This window comes from Myotis myotis, unplaced genomic scaffold (genome assembly GCF_014108235.1).
Source record: "Myotis myotis isolate mMyoMyo1 unplaced genomic scaffold, mMyoMyo1.p scaffold_m19_p_21, whole genome shotgun sequence".
Classification (NCBI taxonomy): Eukaryota; Metazoa; Chordata; class Mammalia; order Chiroptera; family Vespertilionidae; genus Myotis; species Myotis myotis.
In genome coordinates, this window is record NW_023416326.1 from 3,123,618 (window position 1) to 3,139,643 (window position 16,026).

The 16,026-nt window shown below is 61.9% G+C and overlaps 1 protein-coding gene across 1 annotated transcript; it reads right to left on the minus strand.

Annotated features, from left to right (window-relative positions):
* Window positions 1–8,960: 8,960 nt before the first annotated feature.
* ACTA1 (actin alpha 1, skeletal muscle) lies at window positions 8,961–11,825 on the minus strand. The gene is made up of 7 exons (XM_036355047.1): window positions 11,673–11,825; window positions 10,746–10,886; window positions 10,329–10,653; window positions 10,039–10,200; window positions 9,734–9,925; window positions 9,417–9,598; window positions 8,961–9,336 (listed from the first exon to the last, which is right to left on the minus strand). The coding sequence occupies exons 2-7, from the start codon at window positions 10,872–10,874 to the stop codon at window positions 9,193–9,195; spliced, it is 1,134 nt and encodes a 377-aa protein (XP_036210940.1). The 5' UTR covers window positions 10,875–10,886; window positions 11,673–11,825; the 3' UTR covers window positions 8,961–9,192.
* Window positions 11,826–16,026: the final 4,201 nt, after the last annotated feature.

A 16,026-nucleotide genomic window follows, 5' to 3' on the forward strand; every position in this document is an offset into this window, starting at 1 on the left:
GACGGGCAGACGGGCCGACGGGGTGGGGCGCGAGGGGCGGGGCTCGGGGCGGGGCTCGGGGCGGGAGGGGGCGCGGCGCAAAGAGGGGCGGGGCTAGGCCTGGGGCGGGGCGGGGGCGGGGCTAGGGGCGTGGTGGGAGGCTGGACTAGGGGCGGGGCTGGGTGGGGGCGGGGCTAGGGGCGGGGCGCGGGCTAAGGAGGGGCGGGGCTAGGGCGCGGGGCAGACAGGGGCGCGGGGATGCAGGGCGGGGAGGCGCGGAGGGGCGCGGGGTACAGGAGAGGCTGGGCTGGGGGAGAGGAGAGGCGGGACGCGGCGCGGGAGTGGGCGGCCAGCTTCGGGGGGGCGGGGTCCTGGGGGCACCTGCTGGCGAGGCGTCTCCCCCGCACCCAGGTCCTGGGAGCTTCGGTGGGGAGAGGGCGGAGCGGCCCGGGCTGCGGGAGGGGGGTCACCCGGGAAGGCGACTGGGCAGCGTGGGAGCCAGGACTGCGGGCGGGGCGGGGCCCGAGGGCGGCGGGAGCGGGGAGGGTGGGGGAGGAGGAGGCCGAGGAACCGTGGACGCGAGCGCGGGGCCGGGAGCGGGGTTCCCGGGAGCGGGGGGAGGGGGGGCCGCGGCCCCTGAGCGCCCTCCGGGGCGGGCTTACCTCCGCCAGCCGCGCCGGCCCGTCCTCCGCGGTGGCGCAGCAACCGGAGCGGCCCGCTGTCCGCGCGCTCCTCCCGCGCAGGATGTCGCCGATGGCGGCCCGGTTGCCGCGGCAGCCCCGCCGGCGGAGACGCCGCCTCCGTCCCCGTCCCCGGAGCAGGCGCCTCCCCCGCGCGCTCCCCGCCGGCTCCGTGGGGGCGGCTGCTGCAGCGCAGAGCGCGGCGCGCGAGGGCGCCGGCGGGTGGGCCGCCCTGGGGACCAGGCCCAGGTCGCTGTACCCCCCGATTAGGCGCTGCCCCCTGTCCGGGGACCTCCTGGCCGCACCGCGCACCTGCGCTGGACGCGTTTCCCAGAAACACACACGTCCACCGGCGGCTCTCCCTTCCTCTCCACCTGTTACTCCGGCTTTAACCCATTTTCACTCCTGTCTACACCCCAAACGTTTTAAATTTTATTTTTATTGATTTCAGAGAGGACTGGAGAGAGAGGGATAGAAACATCTATGATGAGAGAGAATCATGGATCGGCTGCCTCCTGCACGCCCCCTACTGGGGATTGAGTCCGAAACCCAGGCATGTGCCCTGACCAGGAATCGAACCCTGACCTCCTGCTTCATAGGCTGATGTTCAACCACTGAACCACACCGGCCCAGCTCTTTTTTTGGGGGGGGGGGGTGCCCTTGTCCGGAATCGAACCCAGGACCCTTCAGTCCACAGGCCAACGCTCGATCCACTGAGCCAAACCAGCGAGAGCCCGAGCTCTTTTTAGATTTTGCACAGACACAATTCATTCTTTGCAGCTCATGTAGCTGAATAAGCCTGCGGGGGTTGGGGGGGTTGGGGGGGGGGAGTTGGAAGCTAAGGTTCACCAAGTTCTTTGCCTCGTAAAATGATAATAATAATGAAAATAAGTAAGAATAATAAAATCACACCAGACCTGCTCAGCAGGCTGGCCTTGGCCCTGAGTCCTCCGGGAGGCAGGGGGCAGGCTCGCTCCCTGGCTGCCCACAGAGAGCAGGGGGCTCACCTCTCCAGCTGCCCCAGATGCCTGCCTGTCACTCCATCCCCTCCCCCCCCCCCCCCAGTCACTGTCCACCGCCATTGGGCTGGGTGCACGCCTCCCACCGGCTCAGCAGCACAGAGCCCACCTGGCCCCAGGCAGGCCTCCAGGAAGCCTGGTTCCAGTTTCCAAAATTAGCTCTCCTGGTCCAGTAACTGCCCCAGTAAACATGCCCATATGTTCCCAGGGGGAGAGAGCAAGGCAGCCCCTGTCAGCCATGCGCTGGGGTAATTTGTTTAAAATCTATTTGTATTGATTTCAGAGAGGAAGAGAGAGAGAGAGAGAGAGAGAGAGAGAGAGAGAGAGAGAGAGAGAGAGAAACATCCATGATGAGAGAGAATCATGGGTCGACTGCCTCCTGCACGCCCCACACTGGGGATGGAGCCCACAACCCGGGCCTGTGCCCTGGAATTGAACCGTGACCTCCTGGTTCCTAGGTCGACCCTCAACCCCTGAGCCACGCCGGCTGAATGAGGTTCATTTATAGAGAAGAAAGGAGCCACTGGGCGGGGGTACACCAGGGGCCCGGGGGGGAGCTCGGGCAGCGAGAAAAGGCACCAAATGCACCAGAGGTGCCTTTGTCCTGTGCCTGGAGGAGCCGTGGGCCTGCTTTCCGATGCCCCCCCTCCTCCAAGTTCAGGTTCAGGGACAAGTTCCCTGCACAGACTGGACCTGGATGGACCCCCCCCCCTCTGAGGCTCGCCGATGGCTGCCGGGCGGCGTCCCTGGGACCTAAGAATACGCACAAATCAGAAGGCGGGCTGCGAGCCCTGGCCATGCAAGGAGCCGAAAGCTGACACCGGCCGCCTGTCCCCGTGGCCTTGCCCTAAAGCGGCAGGGCGTTCACCCCAGGCCAGGGCCCCCCAGGCCAGAGCCCCCCGCCGGGCGTGCCAGGCGCCCTATAACGAGAGGATGAGCGTGCTGGGGGGAATGGCAGGCATGTGGCCCAGCTGTCGCCGCGAGCCCGGCCCAGAACGGCTGCCCTGACCCTGGCCCCACATCTTCCCTGGCTCCGGCTCCAGGGCCAGCGCGGGGCGGCCCCTCCCAAGCTCTCGGTTACATGAGAATGAGCCCAGGAAATGGACAACCAGCCCGGAGAAGGCGGAGGCCGCTGGAAGGGAGAGAAGTCAGAAACCTGGTTAAGGAAGCAAGGGGGGGGGGGGGGGGCTCTGTCGTCCATGCTGACTCTGACTTGGGGGGGGGGGGCTCTAGAAGGAAAATGCCTCCCTCCAGCTTGTGCCCAGCACCCCACATTCCTTCTGGGCATCCACGACTCCGGAGAGAGTAACAGGCCAGAGGCAGGGGTTCATGTTTTTTTAATGTTTTTTTTTTAAAAACTATATCTTTATTGATTTGAGAGAGGAAGAGAGAGGGAAGGAGAGATAGAAACATCAACGAGGAGAGAGAATCTTGGATCAGCTGCCTCCTGCACGCCCCACACTGGGGATGGAGCCCGAAACCTGGGCATGTGCCCTTGACTGGGAATCGAACCGTGACCTCCTGGTTCATAGGTCGACGCTCAACCACTGAGCCACGCTGGCCAAACACCATGGGCTTCATGATGCAACTTTAGCTTGGGATTCTCTCATCAACTCTCAGCCTCGTTTTCCAAATCTGTAAAATGGGAATCCTTCCGGCTTTCCTCAGGAGCTGACTGCTCCCAGCCCACCCAGGGGCCAGCCCCTCAACCCAGGTCGTGACACTGGCTGCTCGGCCAGCAGCCTGTCACCGAGCCCCCCAGGGAAGGAAGGAGGTGGCTCGGGGAGCCACATGATCGGGGGGCTTGGCCACGGCTCTCAGGGACCCACCGCAGGCAGTTGGGGCCTGAGAGCATGTCTCAGCAGTTCAGGGTCAGGCTGCCCTTGCCCCTGGGGCTGGCATTGCCCCTGGGGCCAAGGATGGACGGGCACACACAGGCTCTGCTCAGGAAAGACAAACAGCTCAGGACACCTAATGGGATAAATGGAGGCGCACAGTGAGGGGCGAGCCCCCCATGTGTGGGAGCAGGCGCCTGAGGGGCTGAGAGGCGATGTCTCGGGGAGTGGGGCCTTGGGCTCCCGTCACTGTGCTCAGAGGGGGCGGCGTGGCATGCGCACTGAGTCTGCGGGCCCTGTCCTCCCTCCCGCAGCCCCCTTCCACCCCCTCCCCCCCCCCCCCCCCCCGCCCCAGCAGCTCCCGGCTTTAAGTTGGAGTCTAGAGCTGGGCTCGCTTGTCCAAGCAGAACGGGGGGACATCAGGCCACTTGTCAGTGTCCCTCTGCTTCCTTCTAGGGTCAGGCCGAGCGCGTGAGGGAGTGGACAGCTGTCTGTCCTGGGAGTCCCCAGGAAAGCTGAACCCGCGCCAGGGCCAGGACTGGCACCTGCTCCTGTGGGTGCAGCTCGGGCACTCGGGCTGTGCCGGGCTCAGCAGCTCAGCCGCCGGGCCTCCACCTCGGGCACAGGCAGCCCTCCCCCTCCCACTCCCCACCCCCCGGCCCTGGGTCCCCCCGATCTTGCTCTGCACATGGGGATTCTTCCCAGAAAGAGCAGAGCTGCTCATTCTCCTGTCCAGCCGGCCCAGGAGCGGGGAGAGAGCAGCACGGGGGCGGGGGAGGGGGGCACCATCCTAGGGACCCAGGGGACACAATGGCTCTGGCTGTGCACCCCTCAGAAAGCACCCCAGATCCCCAGCGAGAGGGAGCACCAGTTCCTCGCCCAGTCCCTCTAAGGCACCTGGATGGACACCCTCCGCATCCGCCTTTAATGTGATGCAAACAAGTTCTCTCCGGGGCCAGAGCCCAGACCGCAGGCTCCTACCCAGATGCTCCCCACGCCAGGTTGGCCCTGGCTGGGTCGGCTCCGTGGACAGAGCGTGGACCTGCAGACTGAAGGGTCCCGGGTTCGATTCCCAGTCAAGGGCACGTGACCAGGTTGCGGGCTCAGTCCCTGGTGTGGGGCGTGCAGGAGGCAGCCGATCGACCTCTCCCTTTCCCTTCCTCTCTGAAATCAATAATAAAAAAAAAATACTTAAAACACATACACACACACACACACACACAAAGGGGACCATCACCATGGAGATTATCCAAGTCTTCAGCCCCCTCCAGGTGGTGCTGAGCCCTGGGGGGTGCAAAGGCACCTGGCAGCACCCCTCCTGGCCCTGCCTGTGACCTTGTGACCTCGGAAAGGCTGTGCACGGTGTTCCCTATCACAGGCCAAGGAGAGAGCAGCCCTAACTGCAGAGTGGGGTGAGGGAGGCATTGGGGGTGCAGCCTTCCCCCCACAGCGTTCACGGAGACAGTTGTCCCAATCCCCTAACGCTGCAGGGCCGGGCACCTCCACCTTCACGGAGGGGAAACTGAGGCGCAAAGACACAAACGACGTGCCCGAGGGAACACCGCTCCTGGGGTGGTGGCCCGGCCCTTACATGTCTTTCTTTTTTAAAAAAATATTTTTATTGATTTCAGAGAAGAAGGGAGAGGGAGAGAGAGAGACACACACACACATCGATGATGAGAAAGAATCAGGGATCGGCTGCCTCCTGCACGCCCCCTGCTGGGAATGGAGACCGCAACCCAGGCCTGTGCCCCGACTGGGAATCGAACCCTGACCTCCTGGTTCATAGGTGGACACTCAACCACTGAGCCACACCGGCCCGGCTTCCATTTATTTCTGATCGTCTATTGTTCCCTCCACTCAGCACCAGTGGGCCCCCCACCCCCTGCTCTCTGCCCTGGGGTCACACATAAATGCCCATTAGCACAGCTTCCCTGAGCCCCTCCTGAGGCTGCCACCCCGCCCCCCGCCCCCCATGGGGTGCCAAGCCCAGGCTGCTGATCTGGTGACTCCTGCTCGCTCCCCAGTCCTTACTGCGGGGCCTGGCAGCTCCACACACCCCCGCGGCAGCTTAGCCACCTGGTTATTAAAAAGACGGCGCTCCTGGCTTTATAATTCCTACTTAGGCCTCTACATGACTCCCTCTGGCCCGCCCTCTCTGCCATCGGATTCTCTGCCACAGGGGCGCTTACCATGCCAGGCAGATCTGAGCAGGCGCTGGGATAAAAATAGAGGCGGGCGGGGGAGCTGGCACCGGGCTCACCGGGTGGCAGGCAGCAGGGCTGGCAGACAGCTTCGGCCTCCCCTCCCCCTCCTGCTTCAACCCCCTCCCCTCTCTCTCCTCCCGTCTCCCACTGCCTTTTCCCTCCTAGACACCCCTCCTCTGCCCCCTCCTCCCCCTCCCCCCTTCCCAGTGCACAGAGCACAGATCCTCGGAGCAGAGGGGCTAGAGAGGATGGAGCCGAGCTGTGTGAGGGGGTCCTCCAAGCTCCCTGACCATTTAAGAGCCCCCGCGGCAGTGCCTGGGGTGGGAGGGAATGCAAACAGCACCAGCCCTCCTGCCCCTGCCGGTGGGCTTCCTGCAGGGAACATTCCAACTCCCAGGAGCCTCCTGCCCGCTCCAGCCTGGAACCCACTGAGAGGAGTACCAGGCTGCACCCCACCTCAGGGCCAGGCTGCACCCCACCTCAGGGCCAGGCTGCACCCCACCTCAGGGCCTGGCTGCATCCCATCTATGGCCCAGGCTGCACCCCATCTCAGGGCCCAGGCTGCACCCCATCTATGGCCCAGGCTGTGTACCCCACCTCAGGGCCAGGCTGCTCCACCCCCCCGGCAGCTCCCACACCCACCTGCTCACAAGTTCCGACTGCCCCACAGCTCAGTGAGTATCTGATGTGAATCAGAAAACCCAGAGCTGCCACAGAGTTCTCCCCCCTGCCCACACAATGACTGACTCTCTCTCTCTCTCTCTCTCTCTCCATTGCTCTTGGAATAAAGATAAAGGAAACAGACGGAAAGACCTCAGAGGGAAAGAGACCCACCAAAGAATATATATGCACAGGCGCCCAGCCCACAGACACAGACAATAATGTGAAGGCCTGAGGGGCGGGGGGGAACTCGGGGCAGGGTGGAGGGGGGCAAAGGAGAGGGAATAGGAGACATCTGTAATAGAGTCAACAACAACAACAAAGAAGAAGAAGAAAGAAAGAAAACAAAAGAGAAAGAAAATATCGATGCTCAGCCATGAAGGGTCTGCTCAGTGCCTCTCTCTGCATCCTCCGCCCGCCCCCACTTCCTCCGCCGCACCCCCTCCCTCAGGGCTTGGCGCCCCCTGTCCTCGCAGGAGCTGCTCCTCCTCCACCTGTTAACCCTGCCGACCCTTCCCTTCATGGTTCCCCCACCTGCCCTTGCTGGGACCTGGCCCCCAGGCACCCCTGGCTTGTTCTCTGCTGCCACAGCCCGCCCCTGCCTCCCAGCACCTGCCCAATGCACAGACTCACTGCGAGGTGCTGTCACTTGATTAACTGTCTGCCCCACGGCGTGGTCAGCCTGCGGGGGGGTGGGGGTGGGGGGGGACCCCCGCGTTCCGGGCTCACCATTTCACCTGCCAGCACAGGCTGGGCCCAGAGCATGCGCAGTGAGAAGAAGTCAGCCGGTTAGTTGATGACTGGCAGCTGTGCCAATTAGCAGGGCCATAGTGGAGTGAAAATGACTCAAGAAGAACCAAGACCAGCCCGGCCGGTGCGGCTCAGTGGCTAAGCATCAACCTGTGAACCAGGAGGTCACAGTTCAATTCCCCGTCAGGGCACATGCCCAGGTTGCGGGCTCGGTCCCCAGGAAGGGGGTGTGCAGGAGGCAGCCAATTAAGGATGTCCCTCTCCCCTTGATGTTTCTATCTCCCTCTCCCCCTTCCTCTCTGAAATCAATAAAAATGTATTTAAAAGAATAAAGAAAGTTTAGCTCCTTTCAGCCAGTGCCACCTTGGGATCACGTGTGATCACGTGTGATGCAGCCAGCTGACCTCTGACCCGCTGCCCGGACCCCAAGGCCCCTCCACCTGCCTCAAGGGCCAAAGCCTCGGGTCACCGCAGGGTCACCAATGAATGGTCAGCCCAAACCAGCCACTGAAATACCAATCACGGCTGCTGGGATAGTGGACGTAAACTTTGATTTCTGTTTCTTCATTTTTATTGTTGACTTTAATATTTTTAATATTAAAACACAACATATTTCTTGGTGGGAGAGGTTGTAAGAAATATTAAAATATAAAAAGGCAAAAAAGCCCCGGCCGGTGTGGCTCAGTGGATAGAGCGTCAACCTGCGGACTGAAGGGTCCCGGGTTCAATTCCCGTCAAGGGCACATGCCCGGGGTCAATAAAAAATATATATATATTTTTAAAAAGGCAAAAAAGAATCACTTGTCATCCCTCCCACCGAAGCCGTCCTGGGGACTTATCACTCTAACCTCCTTAGCTTGTCCTTTCGCCCTTCATGTTTTCATTTTCCCTGGCTCAGCTGGCCCTGGTGACATGTGACACATGGGCATCGGCTGCAAAGCTCCAGGCCCCTCTGCTTCCCAGCTGGTGCCCTGGCAGCCTGGTACTTTGTAGACCCAGGGAAAAGACTGCAGCTATTTTAGTTTATTTTAAATATATTTTTATTGATGTCAGAGAGGAAGGGAGACGGAGAGAGAGAGAAACATCAATGAAGAGAGAGAACCATGGATCGGCTGCCTCCTGCACGCCCCCTACTGGGGATCGAGCCCACAACCCGGGCCTGTGCCCTGACCTCCTGGTTCATAGGTTGATGCTCAACCACTGAGCTACTCTCCTTCCTCCAGACACTGCCTTGCTCCAGACACTCCCAGCACACGCGCCATCCTTTCTGAAGCGCTCCCATGGGCTTCCCTCCCCACCCAGGCCCCCCCACCCCAATCTGGGCGCCCCTCTATCCCAGCCCGGCCCTGAAGAGCGCTTCTTTGCGCCACCATCACGGGCACGAAGCCAGAGGCTTTCCAATGGAGAAGGGAAGGGGTCGTCTGCACTCACAGGCGAAAACGGGTTCGTTAAACGCAAAACACAACCCTTTGGGTCTGGGGGACGCGGAGACGCCTGCGGGGCGTGGAGCAGCGAGCCCTGCGGACGGGACGGCTCTCGGGCTCAGCACCACGGCCAGCGCCCGGGCCTGGGCGAGCCGCGCGCTGCGGAGGGGAGGGCGCTCGGCGCGCGGCGCTCGCCCCGGGTCAGTGGGGCCCGACGCGCCCGCCAGTTTGGAGCATGGATGGGATCCAGAGGGGAAATCGTGACCTCGGGGAGACTTAAGGTCTGGTAAGGGTCGCACTTAGTAATTGTGGAACGTGACGCAAGAAAAGGGGGTCCCTCTTGGCACCCCCCCTCCCCCAGCCGCCCCCCACCCCGGCCCATCAACACGACAAAGAACTCGACGCAGCATAACAGAGTGGCTGTCTTTAATGCTTCAAGTGTTGCTTTTCCTTCCACAGGGCTTTGTTTGAAAAATAACAAAATGAGGTAAATAAGTTAATGTCTGTACACGGTATAAACACTGTGTCGGTTTGCGGCGGCCGCGACGGCAGCGGCTGGAGACAAAGTTGCCGCCGCGGTGGCCGCTGCGCAGCGGTGTCGTCCTGAGGAGAAGGGGCGCGCCGGGGGCGCGCGGGGCCTAGAAGCATTTGCGGTGCACGATGGACGGGCCCGCCTCGTCGTACTCCTGCTTGGTGATCCACATCTGCTGGAAGGTGGACAGCGAGGCCAGGATGGAGCCGCCAATCCACACGGAGTACTTGCGCTCGGGCGGGGCGATGATCTGCAAAGACAGGGGCGCGTCAGGTCTGGGGGCGGCCCGGGACCCGCGGGCGGGCGGCAGGGGCGCGGGCGGCCGCTCACCTTGATCTTCATGGTGCTGGGGGCCAGCGCCGTGATCTCCTTCTGCATGCGGTCGGCGATACCCGGGTACATGGTGGTGCCCCCCGACATGACGTTGTTGGCGTACAGGTCCTTGCGGATGTCGATGTCGCACTTCATGATGCTGTTGTAGGTGGTCTCGTGGATGCCCGCCGACTCCATGCCTGGGGGGCGCGCGGGGGAGCGTGAGCGGGGGCGGGGAGGTGGTGGGACCCGCGCGCGCGCCCCGGAGACGGGCCGGGCCGGCCGGGTTGGGCCGGGCAGGATTGTGCCGGGCCGGGCCCAGGAGGGGGGCTCACCGATGAAGGAGGGCTGGAAGAGCGTCTCCGGGCAGCGGAAGCGCTCGTTGCCGATGGTGATGACCTGCCCGTCGGGCAGCTCGTAGCTCTTCTCCAGGGAGGAGGAGGAGGCGGCCGTGGCCATCTCGTTCTCGAAGTCCAGGGCCACGTAGCACAGCTTCTCCTTGATGTCGCGCACGATCTCACGCTCGGCTGCGGGGGACCAGGGCCGGAGGGGAGCCTTCAGCGCGGGAGCCCGGGACCCGCGCGCCGCCCGCCCTGCGCCCGCCCGCCCCGTCCGCCCAGGATGCCCGGCCGCCGCGCACCGGTGGTCACGAAGGAGTAGCCACGCTCGGTGAGAATCTTCATCAGGTAGTCGGTGAGGTCGCGGCCCGCCAGGTCCAGGCGCATGATGGCGTGCGGCAGCGCGTAGCCCTCATAGATGGGCACGTTGTGGGTGACGCCGTCGCCGGAGTCCAGGACGATGCCTGCGGGGGCGGGGCAGGGTGAGCGGGGCGGCCCGTGGGCGGGGGGGGAGTGAGGCCGGCGGCCCCGTGCGCTCCGGTTGCGGCTGCGGGGGCCGGTGCGCATTGGGGGGCGGGGGGCGGGCACTCACCGGTCGTACGGCCGGAGGCGTAGAGGGACAGCACGGCCTGGATGGCCACGTACATGGCGGGCACGTTGAAGGTCTCAAACATGATCTGGGTCATCTTCTCCCGGTTGGCCTTGGGGTTCAGGGGCGCCTCGGTGAGCAGCGTGGGGTGCTCCTCGGGGGCCACGCGCAGCTCGTTGTAGAAGGTGTGGTGCCAGATCTTCTCCATGTCGTCCCAGTTGGTGATGATGCCGTGCTCGATGGGGTACTTGAGGGTCAGGATACCCCTCTTGCTCTGCGCCTCGTCGCCCACGTAGGAGTCCTTCTGCCCCATGCCCACCATGACGCCCTGCGGAGCGGAGACACGAGCGCTCAGCGCCCCGTCGCCTGGACCCCCGCGGGGACCCCGGCCCAGCCCCCTCCGCCGAGGCGCAGCCTGACCTGGTGGCGCGGGCGGCCCACGATGGAGGGGAACACGGCCCTGGGGGCGTCGTCGCCGGCGAAGCCAGCTTTCACCAGGCCGGAGCCATTGTCGCACACGAGGGCGGTGGTCTCGTCTTCGTCACACATGGTGTTTGGTTTCTGCGAGGACAGAAGGGCCGCGGAGATGCAGGGCCCGTGGATTCAGGAGGCCCCGCCGCCCGCCCGCCCGAGCGCCCTGCGGCCGGAGGGACCGACGGACACGCCCAGCCCCGCCGCGCGCTTCACACCAGGGGAACCGGGCAGGGACGGCCTCCGGCTGCGCTCCCCCGGCCGGGCTGCGCTGAGCCTGGGAGAGGGACTCAGGTGGAGCCCACACTGGGAATCTCTCCAGCCCGGGCCCCGACGCGCACAGCGTCCCCGGAGACCCTGTGCCTTCGCTGCGGGCCGGAGCCGGGCGCCAGCGCCCACCCGCTCCAGGCGGGGGCCGCACCCCGGGAGGATGAGGCCCCGATGCCCACTCGCCGGGCGCGGGTGAGGGCGGAGGGAGCTGGTGGGAAGGGCCTCGATGCCCCTTCCCGGGAGGAACGGCCCCGCACGTTCCAGACTCAGCACCGAGCGCCCCTCACCTCCTGGGAGCCGAGCCGGGGAGCCCAGGCCTGGCTGCCCCCTGGCTCTGGCGCTCGGTTGGGAGGAAGTTGCTTTGGGGACGTTGAGACAAAACCTTTCATGCGCCCGGGCGCACGCTAAAGCCGGGCGGAGCGGCCGGCAGGGGGATGGATCTGCAGACTTTGGAGACATTATGCAAAGGCTGATTGATTGTCTCGCGTCTCCTCTTTAGACCAGGAGCGCGTGGCTCCGGGGGCCGAGGCGCAGGGCGCGGGGCGTGGGGCTGATCCATGAGTGGGTGGGGCCTGTCCCTCGGTCCCCTTCCTGCTCCTGCCCTACCTGGGCGGTGGCTACACCTGTCGCTCTCCGGCTGGGGCCCTGGTTGCCACGGAGGGAAGCGAGGCTTCTCGGGGCGCTGTCCGCTGCGGTGGCCGAGGGCGCCCCCGCTCAGGGCTTATATAGCCCGTGGGCGCTCCCCTCCCTCCCCCGCGCCGCCCGTAGGAATGTCTCTCCCCTTCTCGAGCCATATTTGGGTGTTGGGCACTGAGACCCTCCCTCGGCCGGTTCGGTGGCCTGGGCCCCCGCCCGGGTCCCCTGCGCTGCCCATAGAAGGAGCGGCCTGGCCCGCGCCCAGGTCCCGCGGGCCGGCCGTATATGGAGTGTCTCCCGGGCCGGGCGGCCCCTCCCGACCAGGCCCAGTGGCCCGCGGGAGGGGCCAGGGTGGAGCGAGGGTCACCGCCCGCCTGTGGCTGCACCTGTCCTGCCCAAGGCCTCCCGCCCCGTCCACTCTGCGCGCACTGGGCTGCGCACAGGGCGCTCCGGACGGCGACTCCTACATTTCTCTCCTTTGCATTCCTTCCTCAGCCCCCAAACCTCCCGGCGTCTACAGGGAGGAGGGAGCCGTGTCCCAGGGGGTTGGGGCTGGGGGTGCTGAGAAGATGGGAGAAGGAGTGACACCCGGTGTGTCCCCGTCCCAGGCAGGGAAGGGAGGCGACCCCTCCCTGGGGATCTTCATGCTGCATCTCCACCCCTGAGCGCCCCAATTCAGGGGGCAGATCTAAGAGGTCTAAGCCGGCCCCCACGCCCGCCCCCACCGCCGAGAGGGCCGCCGGCAGCTGCCCTGGGCAGACAGCTGGCATCGGGCACTGAGGTCGAGGAGAGTGGGGCGGGGTGGGGTGGAGGCGCGGGTTCCCAGGGACGGGTCCAGCCAGCAGGTCGGGGCACCAAGCCAGGCACCCAGGGCTGCGGGCAGGGCCACCCGCAGTGCGCTCAGAGGTGCCTGGAAAAGTGACTTGTATGGGAGGGTCTCTCCTCGCGGGGTGAGGGGCCCCAGGTGGTGATGGGCCCAGCTGAGCGCCTACCCCCCATTCTTGGAGGGCTCACGGAGCCTCCTCCTGGGACGCTTGGGTGGTGGGCGCTCTGACGGGCCGAAGCCCTGAGGCCCTATCCATAGAGGACAAGGACAAGGACATGGCGCTGAGTGTGGGACAGGCGGCAGCGCTTCCTTCCCCGCAGGCTGCACACGCGTCTTTATATTTAGAGAACGAGGCTGGCCAAGGCCAGTCCACCTTGGAGTCACCATCAGCAGAGGCCGGAGCGCTTCTATTTATACTGCCTCAGGGAGATGCTTCCAAACTTCCTGGGGTTTGGATCTGCCTGGGGTTTGGGAAGGTGGAGTGGGGGTCACGGGAGGTCAGGCGGGCGCAGCCTGCCTCACATTCTCTCCCCCTTCACCACCCCCGCCCCCTCAGGACAAGGACAGTCCTAACCCCGCTGTGGGCGCAGAAGCAATCTTCGGGGATGAACTCAGTGGTGTGCTTTTGGGGGATACATCAGCGATGGGGTGCAGGCCAGAACGGAATGGTTCCTTTTTCTCAAGTGCCTACGTGTTCCCGAAATAGTCGCCATTCCCACTGGGGAAGGGAGCCGGCAGCTGGGACAGGTGTGGGCCCTCCGGGATATAAAACACCCTGCGGGTGGCGTTTCCTAAAAATGACCCGTCAACTAGAGAATGAGGAGTGTGGTTAGTGCAAAGGGTCGTCAGTTCAAAGCTACTATGGTTTCATATTTAGCCATTAAAAAAACATATTTATTTGGGTCCTATTTCTCTCTCTTTTTTTTTAATAGGAAAGCTTGTTTATTTTAAAATATATATATTATAATTGATTTCAGAGAGGGAGAGAGAGATAGAAACATCAATGATGAATCATTGATCAGCTGCCTCCTGCACGCCCCCTACTGGGGATGGAGCCCACAACCCCAGGCCTGTGCCCTGACCAGAGTGGAAACCCAGGACCCGTCAGTCCCCAGGCTGACGCTCTATCCACTGAGCTAACCAGCTAGGTCTCTCTTTGTTGCTTGATGAGTCTGGCTAAAGGGCCATCAATCTCGAACTCTTCAAAGAACCAGCTCTTGGTTTCATTGATCTTTTGTATTTAATTTTGTTTATTTTTTTAGCCTCTATGCCATTTATTTCTGCTCTGATCTCTGTTATGTCCTTCCTCCTACTTACTCTGGTCTTTTCTGGTTGTTCTCTTTCTAATTCTGTAAGTTGTAGGGCTAGTTTATTAACATTTTTTCTTGCTTCTTGAAGGCCTGTCTTGCTATGAACTACCCTTAGGACTGCTTTCACTGTGTCCCATAGACTTTGGGCTGTTGTGTGTTCATTTTCATTTGTTCCCAGGTTTTTTTAAAATTTATTTCTTGATCTCATTGGTAACCCATTTGTTGTTCAATAACATGATCTTTAGCCTCTGTGTGTTTGAACATTTTTGTTTTTACTGTAGTGGATTTCTCATTTCAGGCCACTGTGATCCAAGAAGATGCTTGACATGATTTCAATCTTCTTGAACTTGTAGAGACTTGTTTTGTGTCCTAACATGTGGTCTATCTTTGAGAATATTTTAAAGTTGATTTGAGAGAGAGAAGGAAGAGAGAGAAACCTAGATTTGTTTGGCATTCACTGGCTGACTCCCTGACCGGGGATGGAACCCACAACCTTGGCACATCGAGACGATGCTCTAACCAACTGAGCTACGGGGCCAGAGTTCACAGTTAGCCTTTCCAGTTATTTTGGAGGACGATGAATAATGGACAGACCCACATTTCATTTTTAATACCTGTGTCCTGCTGTGTCGTAGTGGAGACACTAGAAAAAAAAGCGGGGGGCTGGGGGGATAGCTTCCATTTTGGTAGGAAGCCATGTGCTGTAATTCACTAAATACCTAATAACTTACTGACATTTTAAACGAGAATGGAGTTAATATTTTCCAAAACTCTTGCTCAAGGCAACTCCTCTCTCTCCTTAGCAAGCTTTTCTTTTTTAAAAAATCTTTATTGTTGAAAGTATTACATGTGTCACCTTCCCCCCACCCCCTTGCCCTCTCTCTCCCCCGCTCCCCCCCAACAGCAAGCTTTGCTAAGCCCAGAGTCCACTAAATACACACTGCAGGCACTGAATACACAACTCTCAGCTAAGAAGCCTTCTGGGCCAGCAACCCCGGGAAGACGGGGCCTGAGAACACAGCTCACGCGCGTGGCCACAGTGGGGGCCGGCATAGCCTCTGCGGGGCCACTGAGCGGCTGCTCAGTCCCATTCGGGTCTTGTTGGACTCTTGGCTGAGGGACAGAGGCAAGAGCAGGTGGGAAGCCACCTCCATCCTTGCTCGCACTCGCCCAGTGAGCGGCAGGGCCCAGAGCCTTGAAGAGGCCACACCACGTCGGCTGGGCGCTGGGCTGAGCGCCTGCTTGTCTGCAGCCTTAGCTGCAAGCTGTCCGTAGCTCACACCTCCCTTCTCTCAGCCTCGTCCCTCCAACTCCTGGGAGAGAGAGAGAGAGCGCGCGCTGTTCAATAATAGTGCTGCCACAGGGCAGTGTCCTGCAGTCATTACAAACTTGTCTCTTGAACAAACCTGAAGACATGGCTGCTCAAAGGAGATGAAGTTGGCCCCTGGAGGGTGAGTGAGAAATCTCAGGTCTCACAATGGCTGGTGGCCTCCAAAGGCCATGTCCGTAAGGACACGCGGCGCATCTGTGGGATTAAGCCTTTCTGGGGGGTGGGGTGGGAGGGGCAGAGGCTGTGGGACAGGAAACACCGTCCACAAAGGCCCCTGGGGAGGGGTGGTCAGGAAAAAGGCTGAGAAACACAGCGGGTCCTCGAATGGCATGGTTTGGTGCACCTTTTGCTGCGGCGCTGATGAGGGGCTGTAGGGGCTTAACGCTCATCTCCGCCAGGAGCCCTGCGGGAAGACTGGTTTCACTGTCCACGGTTCTGCTGCAGACGGAAGGACCCACGGACGGGGAGGGGGAGCCACTGAGCCAGGTTAGGAACACGCAGACATGCTCACAACATCTCCCAACAAGAGGTCACAGCGTATGGCAGATGCACAGCCCCCAACAGCCTAAGGCGTGTTTCAAAATGGCCACGGGAGTTACTTCTGGTGGAGTCACAGGTTTACGTTCCCCCAGTCTCTGGGTCACTCACTTCTGCTCTGGTTTCTATTAGCTCCTCCCCCGCTGGGTCAGGTGACTGAAGCCCTGGCCAGCCGCCCTACGTCAGCCTCGTGGGAAACCCTGAGCCACACGTATGTTTTATGCCCTAAAACGCTCTCCTGCACACTCTGATGTATGCAGTTTAAAGCTTTCCCAACGAGCCCATCAGGTACCACGCTCACACAAATGAGCCCCACTCTGC

Bases quoted from the DNA above. Each gene is read 5' to 3' on its own strand.
- ACTA1 (XM_036355047.1), bottom strand. From the start codon at position 10,874: ATGTGTGACGAAGACGAGACCACCGCCCTCGTGTGCGACAATGGCTCC. The intron at 9,926-10,038 runs GTGCGCGGCGGC...GGTCCCCCGCAG, and splicing joins CTACTCCTTCGTGACCACCG to CCGAGCGTGAGATCGTGCGC. The intron at 9,599-9,733 runs GTGAGCCCCCCT...CGCGCCCCCCAG, and splicing joins CTTCCAGCCCTCCTTCATCG to GCATGGAGTCGGCGGGCATC.